General features: G+C 37.0%; 4 protein-coding genes across 4 annotated transcripts; 2 read left to right on the top strand and 2 right to left on the bottom strand.

Annotated features, from left to right (window-relative positions):
• Window positions 1-1280: 1280 nt before the first annotated feature.
• LOC110384457 (leucine-rich repeat-containing protein 40) lies at window positions 1281-13483 on the bottom strand. Its single transcript, XM_049840352.2, has 12 exons — window positions 13257-13483; window positions 12252-12347; window positions 11809-11993; window positions 9141-9344; window positions 8893-9016; window positions 6680-6849; window positions 6227-6369; window positions 5586-5771; window positions 4106-4249; window positions 3372-3560; window positions 2757-2948; window positions 1281-2119 (listed from the first exon to the last, which is right to left on the bottom strand). Exons 1-12 carry the CDS (start codon window positions 13366-13368, stop codon window positions 2011-2013), a joined length of 1854 nt encoding a protein of 617 aa, XP_049696309.2. The 5' UTR covers window positions 13369-13483; the 3' UTR covers window positions 1281-2010.
• A 410-nt stretch (window positions 13484-13893) lies between these two features.
• On the bottom strand, window positions 13894-15519 carry LOC110384456 (uncharacterized). Its single transcript, XM_064037552.1, has 5 exons — window positions 15516-15519; window positions 14847-15080; window positions 14604-14735; window positions 14246-14505; window positions 13894-14161 (listed from the first exon to the last, which is right to left on the bottom strand). Exons 1-5 carry the CDS (start codon window positions 15517-15519, stop codon window positions 13949-13951), a joined length of 843 nt encoding a protein of 280 aa, XP_063893622.1. The 3' UTR covers window positions 13894-13948.
• Window positions 15520-19555: 4036 nt separating this feature from the next.
• Window positions 19556-21092, top strand: LOC110384349 (thyrostimulin beta-5 subunit). Its single transcript, XM_021345590.3, has 4 exons — window positions 19556-19700; window positions 19869-20080; window positions 20287-20445; window positions 20886-21092. The coding sequence occupies exons 2-4, from the start codon at window positions 19877-19879 to the stop codon at window positions 20997-20999; spliced, it is 477 nt and encodes a 158-aa protein (XP_021201265.3). The 5' UTR covers window positions 19556-19700; window positions 19869-19876; the 3' UTR covers window positions 21000-21092.
• An 825-nt stretch (window positions 21093-21917) lies between these two features.
• On the top strand, window positions 21918-26289 carry LOC110384348 (tyrosine-protein kinase transmembrane receptor Ror). The gene is made up of 4 exons (XM_021345589.3): window positions 21918-24435; window positions 24787-24929; window positions 25023-25172; window positions 25317-26289. The coding sequence occupies exons 1-4, from the start codon at window positions 22138-22140 to the stop codon at window positions 25678-25680; spliced, it is 2955 nt and encodes a 984-aa protein (XP_021201264.3). The 5' UTR covers window positions 21918-22137; the 3' UTR covers window positions 25681-26289.
• Window positions 26290-27066: the final 777 nt, after the last annotated feature.

Here is a 27066-nt window from a genome sequence, read left to right as displayed (position 1 = left end):
CCGCCGCATCGTCGCGCTCCGAGGATGGCGTGCTACGCACCGTGGGGGAGAATGTCGGCGACGATGAATAAGTGTAAAAGTGATAACAAAAAGTGTAAAAGTGATAACTAAATGATAAAAGCAGTGATAATTAATGTTTAAGTTTTTTAAGGTTTTATGATAGTTAGTATGTCTGTTGTTAATTAAAAGCTATTTTCTGTTGTTGTTTTTAATTCCTTTAAAGTTTAAGAGTAAAATTGTAACATAGTTAAGCGTATCTAAGTACTAATTTTAAGTGTAACTTGTATGCCCTAGTTTAAGGATTAACGTTTTCAATAAAAAACAGATATTGCTATTGTTTTAATTATAAAGATAGAATACTAAGGTTGCAAATAAGGTTGTTAAGTACTAAGTTTTGTATTTGTAAATAAATATAAGTGGGATGCCTATCTTATGCAACCTAGAAACCCTAAAAATAGATTCAAATAGTAAGTCTAGGGTATTGGTACTTTTCCATTGTTGAATTCTAGTTTTCTTTTTGGCCACGAGCGGCGCTAGTAGGATGATCGACAAATTAAACCGAATGTTATCGAAACCTTACCTTAACGAGAGCCGTTTGAGTTTTTAAAGTTTTCTAATTAAAAAGGGATGTTTTTAAGGGTGAATTTTTTGTATAATATAAGGGAAATCGGGTTGCATAGGATAGGCATAGCTGGAACGTTATAAGTATGCCAAATCACCTGAAAACTGCCCCAGAAAGATTCCCATACATAGGGCACGGGAACGCCCCTCGCTCCTATTGGCTGTCGCATCGGCCATATTGTGAACGACTTACCCGCGCTCTAGCGTATATAATGAGGGCATATTTTGGTGATCGGGCAGTCCGAATCCAGCAGCGCTCCAGTTAACAAGAAGAATAAAGGAAGAATTAACCCTGAATAGTGTTATTGTCTGCACCCTGCCTTGTTGAAGAGCGTCCCCGCCAGCAGCCCTATTCGGCACCACACCAATTATACAGTCCACATCCTTCAAAGGCTGTGTATATTATATAAAATAAACTTCAGGTACTTGGAGCAATACTTTGGTTGAATTTCAAACAACGTGTAAGTAGGTAGTTAGAACACCTAATTTAAAACTGCTGAATATATGGATTAACACTGTTAGCTTAACATTGTAATTGATAATTTTCTATTCTAGGCTTAATTTATGAACATCATTTATTTCTGGATCAAAAACGGTGGATATTATAAGATAATAAATATTACAGCCTGTGGTCAACATTTGCCTCTGCATTTGCAACGTTGCATAACATTCAAACAATGTGTCCAAAAATATAAATGATTTCCTCACATTTGGCAAATAACATTCATATTGAGTAAGTATATATTTACTATGCAGTAACCAATTGTAAATACTCGTCGTTACTTATCATTAATTTCTTGATATTTTATGACATACTGAATATCTCACAACCCATAGTCTCTAATGTTAGTCAAAGATGTCAATAAAAACTATGTTAGCAACATAATTTAATAACAATTGCATTTAAATCAACAGCAAAAATATAATTAAAAAAAGAATAACGAAAGGCTTTAACAACAGTATTGAAAAAAGCAATAAAGATTTACCGTAATCAGGTACGCGAAAAAAAAAAGAAAATATTTGGCTTTTATAAGCTGACTGCGTTTTGTTTTGTATGGCAACACTGATGACTTTAACGTCTTACAGAAAGATTGTGTAAGTTCGCAAAGGATCATGTTTCAAAAGATCAATGTGAAAAAATGAGAATACTTTAAAATCGTCTACAAGTATTACTGAAAATTTTCATAAAACGACTTCATAATCTTTTTTATAGTTTTGGTTTAAATTCAAAGCTTTCTTTACTAAAGACAAACATTCAGATTTTGAAACATTTATTCAAACTTTAATTCCTAATATTTAATTTTGGTATCATTTAGCCTCATATCGACGCGAACTTGCACAAAGTTCCAATATGTACGCTTTTCGGTGTGGCCACAAAATCGACTAAAACTAGTTGGTGGGTATTCTGTCTCTTAGGTAAGAGAGTACGGACGCAGTTCCCTTAGCGAGTATGGCGTGCCGAGGCTGACGGAAAACGTTCCCCATTAGCTCCAAGCTCCTGGAACAATGGGATTTTTCTAAACTATTGTATCGTTGACACACGCCACTTATCAATGGATAATGGGAATAAAAACTTCTCTATCATAACATATCTCGTTGTATTTTCGTTTTATATCCGATGCGTGGTGTTTAACAAACATTCCGTATCACAATAATAACTGTCTACGCTCAAAAATTTGAAATGCGTGGTCTCGTAAATATTTTTAATAAATAAACATGTTCTATTTTAATTTGGAGTCACGTCATCCAATTATTATTTGAGTGATTCACCTGAACCCAGCATGTGTTACTAACACAACTGACTTAAGATTTCTAACCCGATTACCCGAAGTAGATAACTATAATGAGCAGGGTGTCCCTCGAAGTATGGATCAAATGGAACAAGTCAAACATGGGCATTTACAAAGTTTTTGACTTCAGAACGTTTTTGAAATTTTTACCCTATTCATATATCTGATAACTTGAAATTTTCATCAATTTTAGGAAGTGCTCGAACAAAAATTAATTTATAAACAGCTGTGAAGGCAAAGTGGTGTAATTTTTTTTCAACTCAAGTCTCGAGCCTAGTGAGTTACTATATGCTTTACGATTTGAGTAAATCTGAAAAGATATTTCTACTTATTTTGTTCACTAACCTGAGATGTGTGAAGTTGCCCAGCTCCGGCGGTACAGTCAAGATGCTATTGTTGCTCAGGTCCAAGACTGCCAGTTTCTTCAGCTTAGCTAAAGCGTCGGAAGACACGTTGATCTCGTCTATCTTATTCTCGGCAGCCAACAGTATTTCTAAGTTCTCTAGGTCGTACACACATCTCGGTATCTTCGTGAATCTGTATAGAAGGTGACATAGAAGTTAATTTTGATATTTTTCATTATTCTAGCAGGATTTTTTTTGTTCTACAAGGTACATTTTAAGTTTTATGACATACATAGCGTACAACAAAACTATACACATGTTTGTCAGTTGGATCAAAAACATTTTTCTTACTTATTATCTGATGAACTAATTTTATACTTTCATGTAGTATTTATAGTGTATTTTTATTAATTGTGTTAAAAGCTTTAGTAATACAATAAAAAAACTTTATTTTATTTGATTGTTTGTACTCTAAGTAAAGGGTCCGGAAAACTGTTGGAAAGCTAGACTATCCCCAAGTCGCATAGGCTATATTTTGTTCGGCTTCGGGAAGAAGAAGGTGTAAGGAGAGCCCACCAAATAGACGGACGAAAATCGACAATATAAAACCACTTACTTATTATTAGAAATGACTAGTTCTCTCAAGTTCTTCAAGTCTCCTAGCTCCGGCGGCAGATCCATGAGCAGGTTCTTGCCCAAGTCCAAGTACTGCAGATGTCGACAGCGGTTGATTTCGCCAGGCACGTTCATCAGGTTGTTTGATGTTAGCACTAGCGATGTTAGAGTGTCGCTCACTTGAACGATGCTGGGAAGGAATAATATTGTTGTAATGTTTTGAAAATATAAGAGGAAGACATATTTCGGGTAACATGTTTAAAAAAAATTATGAAAGCTGCAATTGATAAAGACTGCCAACTATTCCGGTTCTGATGTCACTTGCAGGCAAAAAGCTTCAATTTTCACTAAGTAGGTTACCTATATGTTTACCTACATATTTGTTTAGAAGGCAGAAAGATAACTGGTAGCCTGTAGTTGTTTTTATATTTATTCGGGTCTCATACCACGGGTAAAACGCGGGAAAGCTGGGAATACTGCCTAAACTAGGTAGGCAGCTGTAATTATTCCACGATGTCAAACTCGAGAATTATAAGCATCAATTTAATTCAGATATAATTCCATATAGAAATACGTGTTAGTTACGCTACCTACTACCTATAACTTGAGAATGGTTAAACCATTTAAGCTGAAAATCAGAGAGTAGCTTAGACCCGGGATGAAAACGTAGTTTTTTAATTAACCCGGAACGCGTAAGAAACTAGAGGAAACAGCTAGATTTGTAACAAAACTCACCCCGAAGGTATAGAATTGAGCTTGTTCTTAGAGAAGTCGACGACATGCACTTCTGCATCAGCGGCCGCCGCGAACACGTGGTCGGGTACCGCGGTCAGATCGCGTCCCGGGACCATTAGCGCTTGACTTTTCTTTAACGTGTACCTGGGAAGTTAAAATATGCTTTAGTATGATAAAATAATGGTCAATTTCCATTGCGACTCTCGCAGGACAAAAATATCCAGCGTACAATCTTCTGTTTTGGGATGATGTCCTTTGACGCACCGCCTCTTTGCGTGATCTTTTTTAAATAAAAATTAGGTCTTCTGATTTAGGGCTTAGGGAATTGTGCCCCGCAATAAGGACTCACTATCTATATCGTATTACTGGAAAACTCGTGAAAACATAATTTGTCAATATAATTTTATACTTATTGGTAGGTAGGGTGTTGGGTAGTAGATATAGTACAGTGGTTAATAATAATGAGTTATGCCCGATTCGTCATTTTAGTGATTTGGCATCCATAAAAAACGTGTCCCAGTTGGTCATTCAATAAAATATTTTATTTTGCTTAGTCCCAATTGGTCATCCGTACTTTATTTTGTAAAAAGTACTGTCAACAAGATAAGCTTTACAATATTGTAATATGTTTTTTTTTTATTTATTTTGGTTATGTTTTTTCCGAACATGGCAAGACGCTATTAATAAAATCGCGATTTCAACTGCGTCACACACCGCACGGCCAAAACCAAAATACCAGGATCGCATAAATCAGATGAGTAATATACCAATCAACGAGTGTCCATGGAACTGCCCACCGTGTACTAGGACCGCATAACTTACAAGAGTATAGCAGTCAAGAGTGTCAGGATTTTACGTTTTTTTCCTTATTGTAGATAAACATACCAATTTACACCATCATTCATCATTTTTATGTACACAATCTCTTTTCTAGTTATGGGCCCCTGGTACTTTTATTACCGGCACAAAAAGTATCGAGTCACATTTTCGGGTTTATAAAATGCCCATGTTGTCTGCACCTGTGTTTTAATGTAAATTTTATTATATTTATATGAGAGCTATACCTTTACCTACATCGAAGTTTTTCATTTAAAATTTCTTCTAACACTTTTATTTCTGACGGTACTCTGATACGTGAAATTTTATGCGGGTGACGAATCGGAACTCAAAATTTAAATATTAAATTATTTATTTTGCTCGAATGACCAATTGGGATTTGATGTATGGAAAAAATAGTTGGTGACCAATCGGTACTAATGACAAATTGGGAATAACTCATAATAATCCCTTTTATTGTTTAAAACTGAACAAGGCAGGAACATCAACACAGAAAGCATGAAATCTTTTTTTTTATATATCAGTGGTAAATACCTTAATAACTCAGCCACCAATCAAAAAATAGGTCTCGCCAAACTTAATGACGGCTCTGAGAGGAACCCTAGGTTTCTTTAAAACACCGCGTATTATATATATAACTTACTTGTCAGGCCACTCGTCAGTAGTAAGCCTGGTCTCGTTGACCACCTCCTCAGTGATGCGGTCGCGGAGGAACTTCATGACGCGGTCGGTGCCTCCTCTGATCACATCCTGGCGGACGAACGACAGCTTGTTGCCTTCCATGTTGATGCTCTGCAGCTGGGATAGGAGCCCTAGGTTTCGCGGTAACCTGAGAAAAAACGAAAAAATCGTCAATTATGACAAGGTTTTGGTAACTAAGTACTTAGTAAAAAGTAGCTGACCGTGCTCCTTATGTACTTTTCTCCGACATTTTCGTAACTATTCTGCTACTTAGGAAAGATATGCAACCAAACCAACTAATTATATTACTGTCACATATTCTTCTACACGTTTACTCAAAATAAACTACCGCGATAAACTAAAAAATTACCGAACTGAGATTTTCATGCTTTTTATGTACAAAAATGCTGTTTATGTTTTTTTTCTGTTTTTACAAACGATTAACGATTTTTACGGAAAAATGGACTGGACCAAACTTACTGAATAGATTCTATTGATACTTGGCAGTAGGTAACAAAGTAAGTTCATATATGAGAATAACATGTCTAGGCTATTTCATATGTGTGCTAGAAATAGTTCCCTTAGGCGTAAAGGATATCTTACTTATTCAAATTGTTGTTAGTAAGATCCAGCCGCTTGAGTTTCTGTAATAGCGATATGTTCTCGGGCAGCACTTCTAGCTTATTGTCTCTGATGTTCAATACGTTCAAGTGCTGCATCTGGTCGCAAAACTCGTCCGTGATTATCTGAAACAAAAAAAAACTACATAATGTAACACACAACAAGGGCAATTTCCTTAGTGTTGTTTTTACAAATAATCTAAACAATCTTTTCCTCGCAGTTCCACTCGCGTCTCGTGGAATTACTGACTCGTTATGACATAATAGTCACCAATTCACAAATACTAATAATAAATGCGAAAGTAGCTCTTTCAGACTGCCTGAGGAGTGAGGTGCATAGATATTATAGAGCCTGAGAAGGGACATAGACTTCTTTTTATCCAGATGAAACGGCGGCAGAAGCTATTTAAATGTTATCAAGAGTAATTATGATTACCTTGATGAAATTGTTAGCCATGTATATTTCTTTTAGGGCATTACAGCCATAAAAGTCGGGTAGTTCTTCAATGTCGTTATGATTCGCGTCCAATATTTCCATTTTTCGTAGCTCTCCTAATGGCGGTAATTTCTTTAGGCTATTGTTGCTGATGTTTAGTTTCTTCAAATCTGGAAAAAGGTAAATTTTATTGAAATCTTATGAACCTGCATTATGCAAATATACAATGTTCCACTATTGAGAAATTTGACCGGGCTCAATGTATTTTTCTTCTTTTGTGTTTTAAGATAACAATAAAGCAACCACATGGGACAAAAAAAATAGACATTGAACTTTATGTCATGGGTCTTCTTTTACAACAAAAAATGAAAAATTTGCTGCATAACCAGTTTTAATGCAGTGACCCACACAGTGTGGGCCAAACAAGCTATTAATATATTATGTATGCATATATATTATTCTGCATTGTTATATCACATAATGATAACATTTTATACAGTAACACTTTCCCTTATTATTCAACCAACTTATCAGTGCATATTTATAGTTGTAAGATAAGATCAGATATTATGTAATGCTACATTAAATGCAAGTAAATATTGAAATAAACTCTTTTGCAAAAAAAGCGGGCACCTATGCGAAATCTTAGTTTTAAGGACTTTACGTGTATTTCAAAGGGTTTTAATGATTGTAGTATATTTCTAGCATCAAAAGGGTTAGCCAAGCATGCGTGAGAGTGTATTCTAAATTTGAATTGTGTACAATTGCTAAGAAATTGGTTAAACCTTGTTTTGGACTAATTGCTGGCACAAAGTTCGTCGGTGTTTTGAAAAGTTTTTGAAGTGATTTTCAGAAAAATGATATTGCAGTTTTAATTAATGATTAATGTACTTTTTTGTTAGATCAAAACATTTTTGAAAAACTATGCGTATTTGATAAAAATTTTCACCTGCTCTAAATGGGCTATACTGATGATTGATGGCAATGTTAAGAGTTTCGGTATTTTAGTGTAGACCGTTCTATTGTTTTGATATTGTACCCACGTGTTTTAAAATATCGCTTTTTCATAATTAAACACTTTTAGAGGAGTATCAGTACCTTGGGCTGCGACAAAACCAATTTAAAGTAAGCAGTGCCGTTCACAAGTCGGCTCCTATCAGACTTTGACATTTTGAAAAATCTTGAAATTCTACAAAATACAGAAAATAACGCATAGACTGTGAGCACGAGGTCTTAAGGTCTCGTAATCACAGATTTTTAAATAACCTCGCCTCTTGGGAAACCCCGTAGACCTCTAAAGATCTATGAGTCTGAACGTTCAAATAGCGGGTTTTCATCCCACGGACATTTTATTAAAGAAACCTGTCTACTCCGAGGTTTTCTGGTATCCACGGCAATTTCTTGCTTAAATCATAACAATAATTGGCTAACTGATCATTTTTTAAAAAAACATACGGTTGGCCAATAATTTTGAAGTCATTACTCCCCTTCAGCTAAATCATCGTTGAGTAACCCGACACCTATGGAGTTATCGAGAGCTCCAACTCAGCAATAATTTGACTTTTAGGATAGTTTTAACCCTTCTCTTTATTTTTCATATGGTTATTTTTGCATTTATCACCAAATTTGGTATTTTTTTAATGTCAAAGTGTGATAGGAGACGAGTTGTGATCTGGTTCTGCTAACATTAAATTTGTTTTGTCGCAGCCCAAAGTACTGATACTCCTCTAAGTTGTATTTATTTATGAGAAAAGGTTATTTTAAACCGCGTGGGCACAATATCTAAACAACAGAACGCTTTACGCAAAAATACCGAAACTCTTAACATTGCCATCAATCATCAGCATAGACCATCTAGAGCAGGTGAAAATTTTATCAAATACGCATTGTTCTTCAAAAATGTTTTGATTTAACAGAAAGGTACATTAATCATCAATTAAAACTGCATTTTCAGTTTTCTAAAAATCACGTCAAAAACTTTTCAAAACGCCCATGAACTTTCTACCAGGAATTAGTCCAAAACAAGGTCTAACCAGTTTCTTAGCAAATCTACAAAATTCAAATTTAGAATACACTCTCACGCATGCTTGGCTAACCCTTTTGATGCTAGTAACATCCTACAGTCATTAAAAACCTTTGAAATACACGTGAAGTCCTTAAAACCAAGATTTCGCATAGGTGCCCGCTTTTTTTGCAAAAGAGTGTATAATCACCTCGAAGATTAACAATATCAGGTGGTAATTCCTGTAGTTCATTGTGCGATAGATTTAGTTCCACTAAGCGTACTAAATACCCCATTCCTGGAGGTAACACTGTCAATTTGTTGTGCGATAAGTCCTGTAAAGTTAATAAAAATATTTTCATAAGCAAATTGATAGCAAGAGAACTCACATCTCATTCTGATGACATTTGAAAGGCATTTTTTTTTGTATGTTCTGAAATAAAACCTCATACTACTTACCAAAAAGTTCAGCATAACTAAATCTCCAAAGTCGGGTTCTATTTTTGAAAGTTGATTGTGTGCTATGCTCAGACAGCGCAACTCCGTCAACTTATAGAATTCCTTGGGCAGTGTTGCTAGTCTATTGTGAGAGAGAGTCAGGTTCATAAGACCCTTTAGTTCACCAAATTCCGGTGGGAGGCTTGAGATAGCATTATCATGTAGCTGGAATTAAATTCATACAAACATATTTTTATTTCCAGTCAAAAAATGAGCTGTCTTAAAACTGCAGATCTAGTGATACGGAAAAAATCTGGTTTTAAATGCATATAAAAAGTGCTTCACAACCTGTTATCGTTCAAGGTTTATAGTTTCAATTTATTGCAGTAACAGGTAATATTTATTGAGCATGTATTGCTACATGGTTTTATTATTATTCTTTATTGCACACATAAATACAGACAGACACACTGAATGCAGAGAGATAATGTACAAAGGCGAGCTTAACCCAGTGTTGGGTTCTCTTCCAGCCAACCTTAGAGTGAAAGAGTGATTTGATGGGGTAGGGCAAATGTGCAAATTTATACTAATAAAAAAGAATCTATATGAATAATTCCTTATAATAAATTAAATATATACCTTTTATAATTACATGAAATATATACAATATAATATATGCAATATAATATATACAAATATATACACAAATATACAAAGGTCATGTTGATAAATAATGTTCCTTAACTCGTCTCTTAAACATATCCAATGATGAGCTCTCGCGTATAGAATGCGGAAGGGTATTCCACAGCCTAACAGCACGAACAGTGAATGATCCATCATAGCGACTTGAAGTGTGGGATGGGATACGAAGCAGAAGAGATGAGGAAGAGCGACAAGGTTTGCCTCTGGGAACGAGGAACTCAAAGCGTTCACGAAGGTAACTTGGAGCGAGAGGATTGTAAAGAACAGAGTAAAGAAAAGAAAGAACGTGAGCATCTCTACGCCGCCGAATAGGCAGCCACTTCAACTGGCTCCGAAATTCCGACACATGATCGTACTTTCGGAGGCCGAAAATGAAGCGGATGCATAAATTCTGCAGACGTTCGAGTTTATCAAGTAGCTCCTCAGTCGCATCAAGGAAACAGACATCAGCATAGTCTAACAAAGGAAGGAGGAGCGACTGAGCGAGAGTAATCTTTGTTGGAAAAGGCAGGAACTTCTGGAGACGCTTGAGTGATTGAAACGAGCAATATACCCTCCTGCTTACTTCTGCAATGTGTTTAGCCCAAGATAAGTTGCAGTCCATGAAAACACCAAGTTTTAACATGCGATGAGTAGGCTATTACTACATCGTCATACAGAAGTGAGGGGAGTTTGCAGCCTATTTATGAAATATCTGCCACCAATAATGAGAGCTTGAGATTTGTTTGGGTTAACTAGAAGTCCAAAATTTTTAGCCCATTGACTTATATTTTCAAGATCATTATTGATGGCGCCAATAACCCTAGAGAGCTCTTCGGGTTGACAATGCTGATAAAGCTGCAAGTCGTCTGCATAAAGATGATAATGCGAAACAAGTGACTTTGTGATGGCGTTAATAAAAACGGAGAAAAGTAGAGGAGAGAGAACACCACCCTGGGGTACACCCGCAGCCAGATCACACCACTCAGAGGAAACCTCATGAGTGCGGACCGACTGTGAGCGACCCCGAAGATAAGAACTGAACCACGCAACTACAGAAGAAGATATATTAAGTGACGATAGGATGGCTAAGAGGATGTCAAAATCAACTGAATTGAAAGCACTGCTGAAATCCAGTAACACCAACACTGTCAACCGCCTGTTCTCCATAGCTAGCCGAATGTCGTCAGTTATTTTAACTAGAGCCGACACTGTGCTATGGCCAGGGCGGAAGCCAGATTGGTACGGGCTCAGCAGGCTGTTAGAGGAGAGGTGACGAGACAATTGATTATTGACAACACTCTCAAGGACTTTTGATAGGATTGGGAGGATGGATATTGGCCGGAACTGAGAGACTGAGGAAGGATTAGACACTTTGGGTAAAGGCAGTACATGGGCTCTTTTCCATGCTGAGGGAAAGGAGTTGGTAAAGAGGGAGTAGTTGATGAGATGCAAAACTAAAGGAATCATTTCATCAAGGATAAGGAGAAGCATTTGGAGATGAATACCATCATCTCCTACCGCCTTTGAGGAAATGGATAGGATTGCACGTTTAATATCTCCCTCCGTAGCTGGATGGAATGAAAACGCAGTACAATTTGGCCGAGGAGCATTAGAGAGATAATGTAGAGTAGAAGATTTTACGTCATCATCCAGCGTTACTGGTGACATTGAAAAATGAGCATTAATTGTGTTAGGGTCCATATCGGTGGTGCTGTCATTGACAGTCTTGCCAATACCGAGGGACTTAAGAAATTGCCATACTTGCGCGTTGTTAAGGTTTTTAATAGAGTTATGAATGTGGCGTCTCTTAGCATCTCTGCACAGACGACTGCAGCGATTCCGTAGCATCTTGTATGAGGTCCAGTTCTCCTCACTGGGATCACTTCTGTATGTTACTCTTTAAAGATTTTTAGGAAATCTATACTCAAGCAATTAATTAAATTATGCACTTAATTTTAAATTATAATTAAAAAGAACTGCAAAAATACTAAGTAGTCCTGCTCACCTTGAGATTGATGAGGTGTTGCAAAAACTTGACATTGCCTGGTATCACCTTTATAACGTTGGAACTAAGGTCAAGGGTCTTCAGGGGCTCAGCATTCCACCACATGCTATTATCATTCCTTGTGAAGTCAACCTCCTTGGTCTCTTCCAATACCAGCTCATCAATTTTCCACACATTGTCAGGCACTATATGTGGAAATAATAAAAAAATGGATGGTTGTCAAGCAATTTTGCTACTGCAGAATTTTAGCTGTACTTTCTAAATATTTGTTCAGTCAGTAAACTACTGTTTTCTATTTTATTGTAAACTAAAAATATATTGTTTGTAAATAAATGAGAAGATTTGGTTACAGCTTGTGTACCTACCTTCTCAAAAACCAAGCGTTAACAACACTCATTTCCATATAACACTATATGTATGTATAATAAATAATTGTGTCTCACCTGTCCCCAGTCCCCTGTTGCATAAACTGAGTTGTCCGGTCCTCTTCGCGGATTTAATCAAACCAATTGATAACTCATTCTCATCAGCTTTCTTGTCTTGGAGATGAAACACAGATTTATTACATACTCTAATACGGGATTTAGATTGAGGTCTATTGGACATTTTAGTGGGTAAATATAGGAGTGCGCTGTATTTTGTTGCTGAACTACTGAAGCGAGATCACATCATTGTTTTTGTTGAAGTCGTAATAAACTGGTGTGCACATGAACGAAAATATTTGTTTATGTTTTTTGACGGAAACATTGCATCTATTTTGTGAATAAAAACAGCATTAAATTAGCTTAGAATTACAAACTGAAACGTATTATTTAGTAGTAACTGAAAAAATATATTGCATAAGCAAGAAAATTAAATCATTTGTTGCTTTTATGATATTTATTTTAATTATTAGAGATACAATGTACACACACCTTTGTATTAAAATAATAAAGGTGACATTTCGGAGTACAGATTAAAAATCTAAATACAGATTGTAGAATACTATAGTATTTTAGAAATAAACAAAACTACTGCATAAGTATCTAAAATATTGCTAAAATATGTTGTTTAATTTCATTTCTAATCTAAAATTAATAATAACTATGTGCTTCTGACAACTTAACAATATAATAACCTATTTCCGTATTACGGAGCGTACATTATAAAAAGTCCGGGAAAATTGAACCGAAAATATGGAGAACCTACCGATCGATGGAGAAAATTGCATTACAACATTTTTCCACAGTTGAATAATAGAATTGTATATTCCTATTATGTTTGAAAGCCGATGCCTATATCTGAATCAGGAAAGTAACAATGAAATACAGAGTCAATTTTCGTTTCTCATAATCTATTCAAATAATAAAACTAATCAATATCCACATCATATTTTTTTTTCTAATTAATAGCCAAGGGTACTTACATGATTTAACATGGCTAGAGTAATTTTATAAGGCACTACTTACCATTAAAGGATTTCGAGAGTGGAGTCGGCGGCCCCTTTGTATTAAATTTGTTTTGGTTTGTACAGATATTTTCAACATTGCACATTTTGTCTGACCTACTTAAAAGTGGCATTAAGTTTAGTTCTGCTCCCCCAGTTTTTCATGAGTGAAACTACTATTACATATTTTGAATACACTGAAATTATAGATTCATTGATTTTATCCTATTTTTATTATCTATTTATTGACTAACACTAACGCTGTCATAAAATAATGAATCGTCATTTCTTTATTTTTTTTCATAATTACCAGCCAGTTCTTTTTTTATTTCCACTTGAGACCACTGACCTCTATATTTAAATATAGAGGTCAGTGACTTGAGACACTACTTGAGAGCATCTTGAGATGTAATTAATAAACTTCTTGGTTCATTATTTGATTGTTTTAGTATTTTTACCTTTATAATCGTTTCGGTCCACTGTAGGATTAACTCGTGCGTGAGTATATACCTACGTATAGCAAAGTTTTAGGTACCTAACAGTGTCCGGCAAGTCTAAGTAGCTATCGTTGCACCACACTGACACCGAAGTGACTAAAATTAGCAGGTTAAAATAGTAGTAGTTCTGGGGTCTCTATGGTATAAACAAACAAACGAAAAAAAAAATTCCTCTTTATTAAATTAGTACCGAACCTACCTATATCTTTATTTAAATCTAACAGACCTTCACACAGGAATGCACTAAAAGCAAAATAATAATAAGTATAGAGGAACTAGTGAGTAAGCTTGCTGTATTAGATTGAATATGTTGGGCTCTCGTGTTTCTTTTTGGTTCAAATGATGTCAATGTATGGTGGATCTTCACTTTGTCAAACAGGGCACTTCCTTCGTTACTTCGCCAGTACAGATCCGCGAGTGTTGCTAGGCACTGCAAGGAAACGTACTTTTGCAATACATATACACATTGTATTCATCTACCACAGTATACCTATCAAGTGATTCCTGGTCTTACTTTGACTTTGAATCCACTCTGCTTAAAATGCAACTCGGTGAGCATAAAATCTAGCTGCAGGGTTATAGTTTCCATCCCATCTTCATATACATTGTGGATAGTAGGTAACATAGCTGATGTGAGTGCTAGCTCGCTGTTGATGTACCACGATAGTTGGCAGGATGGACGGGAGCGCCCTGAAGTACAGTTCACCTGCACGCGGTCTCCCAGACGATACCGTGATCTTAGCCCTGTTAGGACAGGACCTTCCTCGGGTAGTACTAGAAATGCAGAAAAAATACTGCAATCGTTTGCAGAAGTTAATATAAATAAAAATAATGAACAAAGTACAGCCTACTTTGTTAATTATTTATCTTACCAACGACATCCATGTCTGAATGTCTGGACACCGTGGGGAATAGCGGCCGTTCTCCGGAAACCTCACAGCGATAACGGCCTCCAGTCTCCAACACTGCTGCTGACAACACAAGACTAGTACCCGAGGGATCCGCTTCCTGCGTCCATCAAACAAAAATAGAAACGTTTTATATAAAAAATCCTACAAAGACAAGTAGGTACCTACAATAGTATTTAAACCCATGTCTTAACTTTTTAATCGAACAAAAGATGGTGCATAGGTACCTCAACATATCGACTCCAGGCAGCGGGAACTTCCTCCTGGGCTCGTGGTCGCGCGGCACGTGTCGGAAGAACTCCTTGCCGTCCTTGTACCACTTGACGGAGTAGAGCACGTCGGCCGGGCCCAGCGCCCAGCGGCACGACAGCGACGCGCGCGTGCCCAGCGCCACGTGCGCCGGCACGCGTAGCTCTAGCAGCTCCAATGATGTTATGCCATCTAGATTATTTTTAATAAAAATACATAGCTAAATCTAAATAATATAAAACGGGAATTTCAAATAGAAACTACCTCACAAGCCCTAATATCCAGTTTCTTGGCTCCATTACGTATAGTCTATGTATAATCTCCATTCATACAATGACATACCTATCTGAAATATTTTACTCACCAATAAAAATCAAGTCAATGAAGACTATCCACAAAAAATGTACACAACAGCTGGTCACCATCGCATCTCATGAAACCATCACATCGAGAAAAAATCTTTTGGCTTTATTTTTCGCATTATGCAGTAAAATTAAGAATTATCAAATTATAGCTGGGTAGGTATTTCTGGTATTCGAATTTCAGTGCAGTGGGTCATCTGAAATGCAGAACATGATTTTCAACTTTTGCGATTGTTGTTTGTTTTTGCCCATTGGCCGTGCTCACGCATTGTTCCGTCAATTTAGTGGCCTCACTAAAAGATTGTGTTACCAAGTTCTCCAAGAAATAAAAAAGGTCGTCCGAAAGGACTTCTTACTTCGTTGTTTATTTTTTTAATTTTTAATGAGATAATTACAAGGATGAATATGAAAAAAACAATACTTATAGGTACACACCTACCTATCTACATACCTACCTATCTAACTTAAATTGGTTTCCTGGGTAATAACGACTTTGCGTACACGAGTACCTCGTTAAAAAAACTTTAAGATTTCACAAGTTTCATAAAGTTTTAAATTGTTCACTTAATTAGGTCTTTCCTATTTTGAATACCTATGTAGGTTCCGGCACATAAAAGCACACACAATTTTCAGTATGTTACTAAACCAAGAACTTTCACGAGTATAATTTAACGGCACTTAACTTGCGTGTATCTTAACCGAACGATAACATTCAAGTAACGAAAACGTTGACACATTGGAAACCGCCACTTCCAAACACAGCATACAAACTTATAGCTACGAGTTTGGAAAAACGACTAAAAAGCTACAGCATTTTAGGGTTCTGTCGTTCAATTCGGGTAATGAAGAAATGTGCATGGTTAACTCTCGTCGTGTAAAACGAAGTCTTAGTGAAGTTTCAGTTTCAGTTTAGTATTCAAATGCTTGCTTATATGCTTTATCTTCTTGGCAAAATTACGTAGGTACATAACGATGAATCTCTACTTAGCCTTCAATGAAAAAAAAGATTAGTGTTTTGTGACCTAAAATCATAAAATGAGTTCCCTAATATTTGCTACGGAACCCTACGATGTTAAATAACATCATTATAATTTTTGTCAACCCGGTCAAAGCCCAAAGGTTAGTAGGCTCAGCTACCATCCAAGGTGCCATCTCAGATGCTAAATAAATAATTTACCTATGCGGTTACCATGAGACAGAACTTCATTTACACTACAAAATGTAGCTGTAGGTAAATCATGAAAATACATAATATAAAACCATTGTCGCAACATAAATGACATAGCTATTAACTCCACAGACAAATAGTTAATCGATTATGGTGTCCAGCGAGTAGCTATCTCGATTAGGCCCTCTGAATCACCGCACTATAATGTCATCGAGATCTTTGGCGATATAACTTGACGATTGTTAGCCGTTGCGCTATACCTACTTGGTGGTGCAGGGAGCGGCGCTCGCGCAGCCTGTAATCATACCTTACCATAACGGTGTTAGCTGCAAATTGAACGGCTGTAACATGAATGCTGGACCGGACTTTATATCGAGGTATTTCTTAAAGATTTTAACTGCTATTTAAAATTGACGGCCACGACTTCTCGGATGAAATAATGGTCACCCTTCATCCAAAGACATCGCATTTGCAAGAGTTTGATTACCTTTACCTAATTAAGAATACCTAGGTACACTTAATTATGTATTAACGTGCTCTCCGAGGATCGGGCTTTCCATAAAATAAAGTCATAAAATTAGAAACCTTTGTATTCCTTAAATCAATGCTTAATAAAACCCACAATTACGAGAATTTGCCCGGGATTTGAATTCGAGATTCGAGATCCAGTGCCCAGCAAACGCACTTTGCGGCTAGTAGAACAGCGGACCAGCTGCAATTTAGTGATGTTGCTAATTTTATTTTGTTTCGTCGATTTTCATTTCTTTAGTACCTTTCGATTTCTCCAGAATAGGTATCTGTATCGCGCTTTCCTGTCAACGATAAGTTCACTTTGCACAAGAGCCTGTAAGGGCACAGCGAATACGGCCAACCAAACACAATGCCTGCAAATTGCACCAAAATGACGAATGTGCAACGGGTTGTTTAGCTCCGAGCTTAACCACATTTTAAGTCTCCTAACGAGTGTGATTCATCTAAATATATAAAACTCAAAGGTGACTGACTGACATAGTGATCTATCAACGCACAGCTGAAACCACTGGACGGATCGGGCTGAAATTTGGCATGCAGGTAGATGTTATGACGTAGGCATCCGCTAAGAAAGGATTTTGATCAATTCTACCCCCAAGGGGATAAAATAGGGGATGAAAGTTTGTATGAAACTTTGTCAATTTTAAACCGATCGGACTGAGACTTTGCATGCATAAAGCTACTATGGCGTAGGCAACTCTTAAGAAAGGATTTTGATAAATTCCATCCCTAAGGGGATAAAATAGGGGATGAAAGTTTGTATACATCTTCTTAGATTTGTACACGCTAATCTTCTGAACTACTGAACGGATTTCAATGATTTTTTCTTTGTTGTATCAGTATTAAGCCTGGTCAACATATAGGCTATAATTTATCTTCGAAACTTGAAGACCTGATGCAGAACTCCAACAGACCAACAAAACTATAAGAGATACAAAAATGGTGCCATGGCAAAAATTGTTTCATGTGATGAGCATTTTCAGCTGAGATAATAAATTTTAAGATCTGGAACACCTGATGTGGAACCCCAAGAGCCCAGCTTCTCTATACCATATACAGATATGACGTTTTAGCAAAAGTTGTTCAATTTGATAAGCACTTTCTATTGACTTACACAAATTGAAGATCTAAAACACCTGATGTGGAACTCCAGGGGCCCAGCTAGACTATAGCATATAGAGGTATGACGTTTTAGAAAAAGTTGTTCAATCTGATAAGCACTCTCTGTTGACTTATAAAAATTTAACCACACCTACACCTGATGTGGAACTCCAGGAGCCCAGCTAGAACCATGACGGGGGTAGGTCTCACGCCTCTGGTTTGGCTTGGCCGTCCAGAGTGGAGTCGCTAGAGCAGGATTAGTAGCCCTGCTCGGAGGGTAGGTGCCTCATGGTAAGCACAGGGAGCGCGTAATCTGCGTTTAAAGTCCACCGAGGTATCCTCACCCTTCAGCTCATACTTGAGAGATTGGTTCTCTACCCACTAAACCACCACGACTTCCACTAAGTCACCACGACTTTGTCATCTATTTAATGTTTTTTTACGTAATAATACTTGTGTAATATTTTTGCCACACACAAATGCGGACTAATTAGAATCACTACTTTTATCCCTATGGTCACGTCTATTGCGGTTCAGTTCTCAGCGTTTTGTTTAATCTGCTGTGCTTTTGCTGTTAAAGTACAAAAATTAAGTATATAGAACGTTTCTCTTCGGTCCCTTAAAATTCAATATCAGACTATTCAGATCTTTGATTTTGCTGACCCCGTAGTCGCTGGCATAAGGGACAGGATCCGCGTACGAAGTCGCGGGCAGAAGCTAGTGCTAAATAAAGTTATTATATCGACGAGTTTTTTGTAAGGGGGCAAGGGGCACTATAAAAAAATATTAAATAACATTCATATGTGTAGGGAGCGCATGTATAGGTCTAATTAGTAAAAACAAGTTTTATGAGAAATCTTTGAAGTCTGGGAGCCTAGGCCTACAATTCTGTCCGATTTCATGATTCTTTATTTACTCGGAGGCTGAGGCAAGGGCGGTGACATACTGAGATTTATAATTATACGGACATAAGGTATGAGGATCGCGATGCAATTAGTTAGAACTTTGAATTTGGTCATACCGCTGCCATACAGATGGCGGGACGCGACTGAAGGAACCTCGCACAAATGAGCCAATTTGTTCTGCGCCACCGCTTTTAATGACTTTTTTGGGTCGACCCGAAATCTCGTTATTTAGTAAGCTCTGCTTGTTTATTTATTAGCCTTATTTTTATCTTGTTAGCGTTTTTAATCTCCGTTAAAAGTGCATCATTCACACTTTGCTATCGGAACGGAAGTGTGTGGGATTCAGTGGGATTACACAAGATATAAAGTAAACACCTACGTTTGGAGATCTAACTAGTACTTACATAAAATAGTAATCTTTTGGAGATGTGAGTTATGAGTAGTCCAGATGACGAAAGCAGCTGAGCTTGTAGTAGGTAGGTACCTACGTTAACGTCTTAGATACCTATATACATAGTCTTTCTGAGAACGCACAAAATTAATCATGCAAATTTTATGTAAGCAATCTAAAAGACGATTCTCTATTTTTATTCAGTTTAACGGCGCAATCCCTTGGCTAATGGCTTGTGCGCCATTGTCGTGTGAAGCCAAGTGAGAGAAATGCCGTGACGTCTACTTTGCTCCTTTATAAAAACGTTTCGCAATGGAGATTCGACACACAGTTCAACAGCAAGCTTTTGACAAGGTTTGGGAATCAGTGTCTTCATCCAGTCACCATTTAAACAGTCTTTTCTGTATTTAAATTCTTATCCGCATGTAAATCAATTTTAAAAGTTTCCTCATTTTTAATACCTACTGTTGCTTTGAAGGTTCTTTAGGATCTCCTAAGATCTAAATGAAAAAATAATTTCAGTGTTCAAAATGTCGGGACTCATCAAGAATGTGAGTGCCACAACCCTAACGTTGCTGTTCTGCTGGGCGCTGGTCTGCGCGGGCGCCTCTCTTACTGGACGCTGCAAAGTCAAACGACATACACACAAGGCGATGCAAACTGACCTCAATGGGAGAAGGTGCTGGGATGACGTCAAGATCATGGGCTGCGGAGGATATTGTCTTTCTTATGAGGTACCTATGACTGAATCAATTTTTCGGATAGAGGGAATTAAAAAACTGCAGGGTGTTTTATAAGGAGATATAGGGTATAGTTGAGGTATATACCCTGAGGTATATAGCTATCCTACTTACATAATATTAGGAAACCACACCCAATGGCACTTGTCTTTTCTTTCTAGTAGCATGAATATCTACCTACATATTTTGGTTACTTTCAGATTTCTGACTGGCAGTTCCCATACAAACAATCGCACCACCCTGTGTGCGTGCATGGAGACCGTAAGCATGCGTCGGTGAAGCTGCGTAACTGTGACCCTGGCGTGCAACCTGGCACCGACATTTACCATTATGTTGAAGCCACCTCCTGCAGGTGTCAGGTCAGTCAGAGGCAATTTTCAAACTTAGAACTTAAGTGATGGACCTTCATATTTATAACAGGGATACCTAAATGAGTGTAAGTGTAGAAACATAGATGCTACACACGTACCTACGTAAGTGGACCTATATAGGTGTAGAAAGCTTTATTCTGACATTCAGAGGCGTGGTGCCAGAGTCTAAAGTTAACAACACGAAGCTAAGTACCTACATAGTAGGTAAACTAAAATCCATTGTTGGTATCGAACATGTCGTCTATTTATTAGAAAGTTTGCTATTAGAAACTTAACTTAGGAACAAAGTGAAAGCTACGGTAAAGAATTAGGTATGTGGCTAATGAGTAGGGTATGTTTTATGTAGGTACCTAGTTAAGAAGGTAGGCACACAAAATTTAATTATTCTAGCTACAATTTATTGATCAATTTATCATTCTTCTCTTTAGGCATGTTCATCAGAGGACACCAGCTGTGAGTGGCTTCCTCCCGACTCCTCTCTCCTTGGTGGACTGGTTCTAAGAGAAGAAATAGAAGAAGAGCTGGAACAAAATAGCCTATAGAGTTTTCTACTGAATGTTTAATAGCAAACGTGCGAATGGACTTAGTTATAATGAAATAATGTTGCAAGTTATTTTTTATGAATAGGTATTGAATAAAAAGTACTATTTACATTAAGATTATTATTCACAGAACCTATAATTAGGGCTGCCATTTCGAATTTCGCGAAACCCGGACAAATATTAAAATACCCGGACATTTGGCGTAAATCGCATTTTTACCCCGGACGAGTCCGAATTTTTTTTTAACAAAACAAGACCTAGTTTTTAATATTACTATTACTACTATATTATACTTAAATTCAATGAGGTGCTTCCTTACATGTAACGTCAGGGCCATATCTAGCTCAAGTAGTAGGTACCTAGTATTGAAAGATTATGACTTAATATTTCGAAGGTCATAAATAAGAAAGCTCATATGGAAACTAGGAGTTAGCTTCTTGTTAGTAATAGGAGTTATAGGAAAACGGCGCTACCTTTTTGATAGGTTACTTGATGGTGATTAGGCACTAAAGCACCTAAAGTTGTATAATAAAAAAAACCCGCAAAGTGTCCGGGTTTTCCCCGGACATTTCTTGAAACCCCGCCCGGACGTCCCCCGGACGGCCTCCAAACGAGGACAAATCCGGGGAAACCCGGACGGATGGCAGCCCTACCCCTACCTATAATAAAAGATTGACTGTCAGTACGTTATACCTTTGATATTCTAATATAATAATGACATCTACATATTATGTTAACAAGAGTTTTACGAGCAGTCTGGCTTTTTCTTGAACTAATCAAAATAATTATTTTCATAGCTGCTTTATCAGCGTAAGTATCCCTCACGGTTAATCCAAAAGGCGAAAACAAAAGTTCTCCGTAAAATTCATTTTTTTCTAATATGGCAATTATTTTACATGATGTGATTAATAACTTCTCTGGCTATGGCAACCCAGTTTGTCAATGATATTGGTTGGTGTTATTTCGCTGTCATTAGCAATTTTTATTAATTTTAAAATATTAGGAAAGACCTTGTAGTAAAAAACAATCAATTAAACAAACACTCTCTCGTGCCGTTCGAACGAAAACTTCGTGTTATAAGTTACAAGCGCTCGATAAATAACTGTGATAGGCATCGGTGTTATGGGAAGTGTTAGTCATGAAACACTGGCGTGTATTTATTGTTTTGTGCTTCTATTTGTGTGTTATTAAACCTTCAAGCTCCGATAGACCCGAATCCATCCCGCTGCTGAAGTCCAACTCAACATCGGAACAAAAAGTATGGAACATAAAACTTGATATTTTCTTTTCTAAAACATTACCTGCCGTTATCACCAGAGCCCCTAAAAGTGATGTCCGTTTCAAATGCGAGGCGATAATGAATTATACGAAGGTTGAAAAATATACGAAGAGTAAGGAAGGCACTGCAACCTTGTTAAAAGAAGCACCCCCTGATCATATACAGCAGAAACTGTTAGAAAATGTAAAAGTGTACTGGTTAAAAGACAATAGAATAATAGATGATAATTCAACACTCAGGATGAAAATAACTACTAAAATCGATAAGACTAATGGCACCATAGGTACAAATCTGAGAATTAAGGACCTAGCTTTATCTGATAAAGGTAACTACACTTGTGTGATCAAACAGAATTATGAAAAGAAACAAACATCACAATTAAAAGTTGAACAAGGTATTGAGAACTATGAGATTCCCACATATGCATCACTGTTCCCTAATACAGATATCTACAGCCAACTGGATATTAATGTTCAGTCTACACCTGGCTTGTTATCAGAAAATATACAGACACTGAATACAAATGTAACTAATTCTACTGAACCACAAAAATTAGAGCCAATATGTCAGGAATACTTGGGCAGGGTTTGTGCTGAGCATCTAAAAGGACAGTTTGTTTACATACCTTATAATACAAGTCAGGCAGCTCTTGAAGACAAATTATTGAAAGCTTTCCAAGTAACTAAGTACTCCAATGATATAAGTCCTCGCTGTGAAGGGTATGCTGTTCCTAGTCTCTGTTATTCAACGTTTCCTATTTGCAGAGATCCTTTTATAACAAACAGAAAATTCTACAGAGAGACCAAAAAGCTCTTCTCTATCCAGACAGATTCTTCCATTAAAGATAATGAGGATGACTTACCAGAAATAGTTTTTGAGAACTTGCCTTTGGGTAAATTGCCCAGCATGTACACAGATTCAAACAGTTCATTTGCAGCAATGTTTAATTTCCGATATAATTCAACTGTGCTGAGACGTGTCTGCAAACAAGACTGTGAGATATTGGAGAATGAACTGTGCCAGAAAGAGTATGCCATAGCTAAAAGACATCCTCATATAGGACAGCAGTTAACCCTTGAAGAGTGTCAGGATTTGCCAGAAGATGACCCTGACTGTCTAAGGATTAGCATTGGTGCAGTAATGGTATCTGACGATGAATGCTACTGGGAAAATGGCAGTGGATACCTAGGCAGGGTTAATGTAGCAGACAATGGGATGCCTTGTATTGAATGGTCTAAACAGTTACATGTCACATTGTCAGACTTCCCTGAACTCGCTGGAACACACAGTTACTGTAGAAACCCTGGAGGAGTTAGGGAGCAGCCCTGGTGCATCATAGAAAAAGATGGCAAAACAGATAAACATCTTTGTGACATTCCAAAATGTGCTCACAAAATCTGGATTTACATTGTTATAGTTTTTCTTGTCTTGACTCTGACAATTATTGCATTTATTATTTGCTTATGTTATAGACACAAAAATAAAAATAATGCTGCCACAATTAGGGATATAAATTTACCGAACGCTGATAAGAACATCTATGGCAATTCTAGACTGAATTCACCAATAGAAATGAGTGAATTGTTGACAAATAATATTGCTAATCAGCCTCATCTGACAAGAAACACTCGAGGCAATGGTGTGCTCCGCATTCCACAATACTCACTCTCTCAAATAAAGTTCTTAGAAGAATTGGGTGAAGGGGCCTTTGGCAAAGTGTATAAGGGCGCTCTGAAAAAGAATGGTGAAACACAATTTGTGGCAGTGAAGGCATTGAAAGAGAACGCTTCAGCTAAAACACAGGCAGACTTCAGAAGAGAAATAGATTTGATTTCTGAGTTAACCCATGACAACATAGTTTGTATTGTTGGTGTAGCATTGAGTGAAGAACCCTTATGCATGTTGTTTGAGTTTATGGCTCGCGGAGATCTTCACGAGTTCCTGATGGGCCGGGCGCCGCCTTCAGGAAAGGGTTTACCTCCGATGAGATTATTAAATATTGCGAATAACATTGCATCTGGCATGCAATATCTTGCTTCACATCATTATGTTCACAGAGATCTGGCGGCTAGGAACTGTTTGGTTTCTGACGATTTTATAGTGAAAATATCAGATTTTGGACTGTCCAGAGATATCTACAGTTCGGATTATTATAGAGTAAGTATTTTCTGAAAATTCAAAAGAAACTGCATGACTTTATCTCTTGAAAAACTTGCAACACCGTATCTCTATTGAAGCGTATTATATGCATGAGTAAAAAATGTAATGAATGGTTACTGATGGCCGTGAATGCTTGGCATGCAATATTACAAAGTCGCGCGAGTGTATCTATCATGCTATCTATCGAAGATCTCAAGGCATCACGCGCGTTGGAATTTCAATGCTCAAGCGGTGTAGATTTCCCATAGTTTTCACTTATTAAATGAAAGTGGGGTATATTTTATGCTTCTAGCTTCTATTCTAGCTTATTACTACAGATCACTAATTCTCTTATACACTATGTTACAGGTACAATCAAAAAGTTTGCTGCCCGTGAGGTGGATGCCGCCGGAATCCATACTCTACGGTAAATTCACCACCGAGAGCGACATCTGGTCCTATGGAGTTGTGCTGTGGGAAATATACAGCTATGGGCTTCAGCCGTATTATGGGTAAGAAGTCTTACCCATTACCAATTATCATTTAGTAACACATGCTTTCTAGTAAGTCCTCTTTGCTAATAATATTTTTTTTCTCGATGATAGGTATAGTAATCAAGAGGTAATATCGATGGTCCGTGGTGGTGAGCTACTAGCAGCGCCGGCGAGTTGTCCCCCTCCTATGTATGCTCTCATGAGGGATTGTTGGAAGCACACGCCGCAAAGGAGACCTAATTTCGAGGAAATTGTTAATAGGTATGTACCAGTCGTCATGACAACATTTTCGCCCCAAATATGGCGGTGAAGTTTAGATTTGCTGAAGTTTAGAAAATTCAATTGATTTAAAGGTGTCCTGAACGAACTTCTTGGCATAACGAATACATTTTCGAATCGTTCCAGAATCCAAGAATGGATAAACATTGGCGGGTGTCCAGAAACAGCAGTTTCCGAGGCAGGAAGCAGCGGTTTCAGTCACCGGCCATCCGGGTCCAGCCGCGACTTACAAGAGAGAGTGCCGTTGCTCCCTCCTCACTGCTCCTCTTCCAACGGATCCCTCGCAACTGGCAGCCTCAAGAAATTCACCACTGCAGGTTCAAGCTCGAAAGTCACCGAGGATAACTGTTCCACTTGCAGTGAAGTACCACCCCTTGGTCCCAAAACAAAAAAACATAGCTCCGGATCGCTTATAGACACAGACAAAATAGGTACGAAAGACACAGTTGTTAGGATACTACCCAACTCACAGTTCGGAAACGAAATTTAAGGATGGTACAAATCACGGAGTAGTTAGCTAATGGAGTTATAACTTTCTCACTTTATTTATCAAAGTTGCACCATCGCCTGTCTGCACTTATACCTATCCTTGTGGCCGATTTTATAGATGTGCGTTTTTAAACTCCATTTGTACACGACTCCTTGGTAGAATAGATAGCCAAAATTCGACATGTTTTGCTTTATGCATTTTACACTTGAAAATAAGTATTCTAGTTTAAGATAGGTTTGTAAAAAGATGTAGTTTTTGTAACACTTTAGTCTTCATATGTTGTTTATGTACCTAATTGCGTCGTTCTCCTACCTTAGGCCATCTTAGGCATATTGAGCGAATAGCCTGTTGAAAGATTACTTCCAAATTTTCAATACTATGTTTCATTATCACAGTTTCAGTTAATAGGTATCTTGCCTTTCCTGTATGTTAACATGACAATACATATACTGCCGAGTTCGATTAATTCATAAGATTTCAGTTATTTCCATTAGTTCCTTTATATTAACATCGTAAGTGTAGGTTAATAACGGTTGTGTACTATAGTGTAAATGAGTACGTAATTATTTTGGCAAACCAATGTATATTAAGTACATCTAATTGGCTTTACTTATCTGTTTATTTAGTTATTAGTCCAAATAAGACCATAATGAGTTTATTATTTCGTTGTCAATTATTTATTTTAGATAATTTATATATTTAGGTGTAAGTAAACAATATAGCAAGGAATGCTTTTGAAAGTACATATTTTTTTTGTTGCATATGTATCAACCAACTAGTTAATTACTTAAGTTTTGAATACGTACACAATATTGGTTACATTAATAGTATTAATTCCAGAAACCCTTATGGTCTGTGGTTCTTGCATAACTTTCAAATGCAGTACTTATTTATTCAACAAAAATATTTTAAAGGTGTTTCAAATCCGGGAGAGTTTATGTAAACAGTGCACTCCACCAACCTCCAACCTCCAAAAAATTTGATAAATTGCTTTGGTGCATAATTAGTTGTAATAATTTAATATTTATCAATTATTTTTGTCGATTTTCAAATGGTGTTTCAAGTGCATACTCTTGTGTTTTCCAACCAAACAGACCCAACTTATAGTGAATGGATGATTGAAAGTTTTTTTAATTACTTTTAATTTTTTTGGAATGGCGTACAAATACCTGGCCAGGGCTCCATACATTTTGAAACATCTTTCATGCATTTCTTTAAATCTAGATATTAGTACTTCTGTTGCATAGATATAATATTAAAAGATACATATAATATTATGCGAAAAGTGTGTGTTCCAACTAAATAGATGGTTCAAAAATTCAGATGTATTAGCTTATAAGACTGACTGAAAATATCAAAACTACATAATTGTCAATAATGTACTTA

Source organism: Helicoverpa armigera, chromosome 13, assembly GCF_030705265.1.
Source record: "Helicoverpa armigera isolate CAAS_96S chromosome 13, ASM3070526v1, whole genome shotgun sequence".
Lineage (NCBI taxonomy): Eukaryota > Metazoa > Arthropoda > Insecta > Lepidoptera > Noctuidae > Helicoverpa > Helicoverpa armigera.
The sequence above is the reverse complement of the archived record's forward strand: the minus strand, read 5'-3'. Positions and strand labels throughout refer to the sequence as shown.

What these genes read in the sequence shown, in the direction of transcription:
- LOC110384348 (XM_021345589.3), top strand. Translation starts at nt 22,138, where the DNA reads ATGAAACACTGGCGTGTATTTATTGTTTTGTGCTTCTATTTGTGTGTT. An exon ending in ACAGTTCGGATTATTATAGA is followed by an intron (nt 24,436 to 24,786) that starts GTAAGTATTTTC and finishes ACTATGTTACAG; the next exon opens with GTACAATCAAAAAGTTTGCT. An exon ending in GGGCTTCAGCCGTATTATGG is followed by an intron (nt 24,930 to 25,022) that starts GTAAGAAGTCTT and finishes TCTCGATGATAG; the next exon opens with GTATAGTAATCAAGAGGTAA.
- LOC110384457 (XM_049840352.2), bottom strand. Translation starts at nt 13,368, where the DNA reads ATGCCACTTTTAAGTAGGTCAGACAAAATGTGCAATGTTGAAAATATC. An exon ending in TGATATTGTTAATCTTCGAG is followed by an intron (nt 6,850 to 8,892) that starts GTGATTATACAC and finishes ACCTTTTTCCAG; the next exon opens with ATTTGAAGAAACTAAACATC. An exon ending in ACTGACGAGTGGCCTGACAA is followed by an intron (nt 4,250 to 5,585) that starts GTAAGTTATATA and finishes TTAACTTCCCAG; the next exon opens with GTACACGTTAAAGAAAAGTC.
- LOC110384456 (XM_064037552.1), bottom strand. An exon ending in GTACCTATGCACCATCTTTT is followed by an intron (nt 14,736 to 14,846) that starts GTTCGATTAAAA and finishes GGACGCAGGAAG; the next exon opens with CGGATCCCTCGGGTACTAGT. An exon ending in AGAGTGGATTCAAAGTCAAA is followed by an intron (nt 14,162 to 14,245) that starts GTAAGACCAGGA and finishes GTTTCCTTGCAG; the next exon opens with TGCCTAGCAACACTCGCGGA.
- LOC110384349 (XM_021345590.3), top strand. Translation starts at nt 19,877, where the DNA reads ATGTCGGGACTCATCAAGAATGTGAGTGCCACAACCCTAACGTTGCTG. An exon ending in GATATTGTCTTTCTTATGAG is followed by an intron (nt 20,081 to 20,286) that starts GTACCTATGACT and finishes GGTTACTTTCAG; the next exon opens with ATTTCTGACTGGCAGTTCCC. An exon ending in CCACCTCCTGCAGGTGTCAG is followed by an intron (nt 20,446 to 20,885) that starts GTCAGTCAGAGG and finishes TCTTCTCTTTAG; the next exon opens with GCATGTTCATCAGAGGACAC.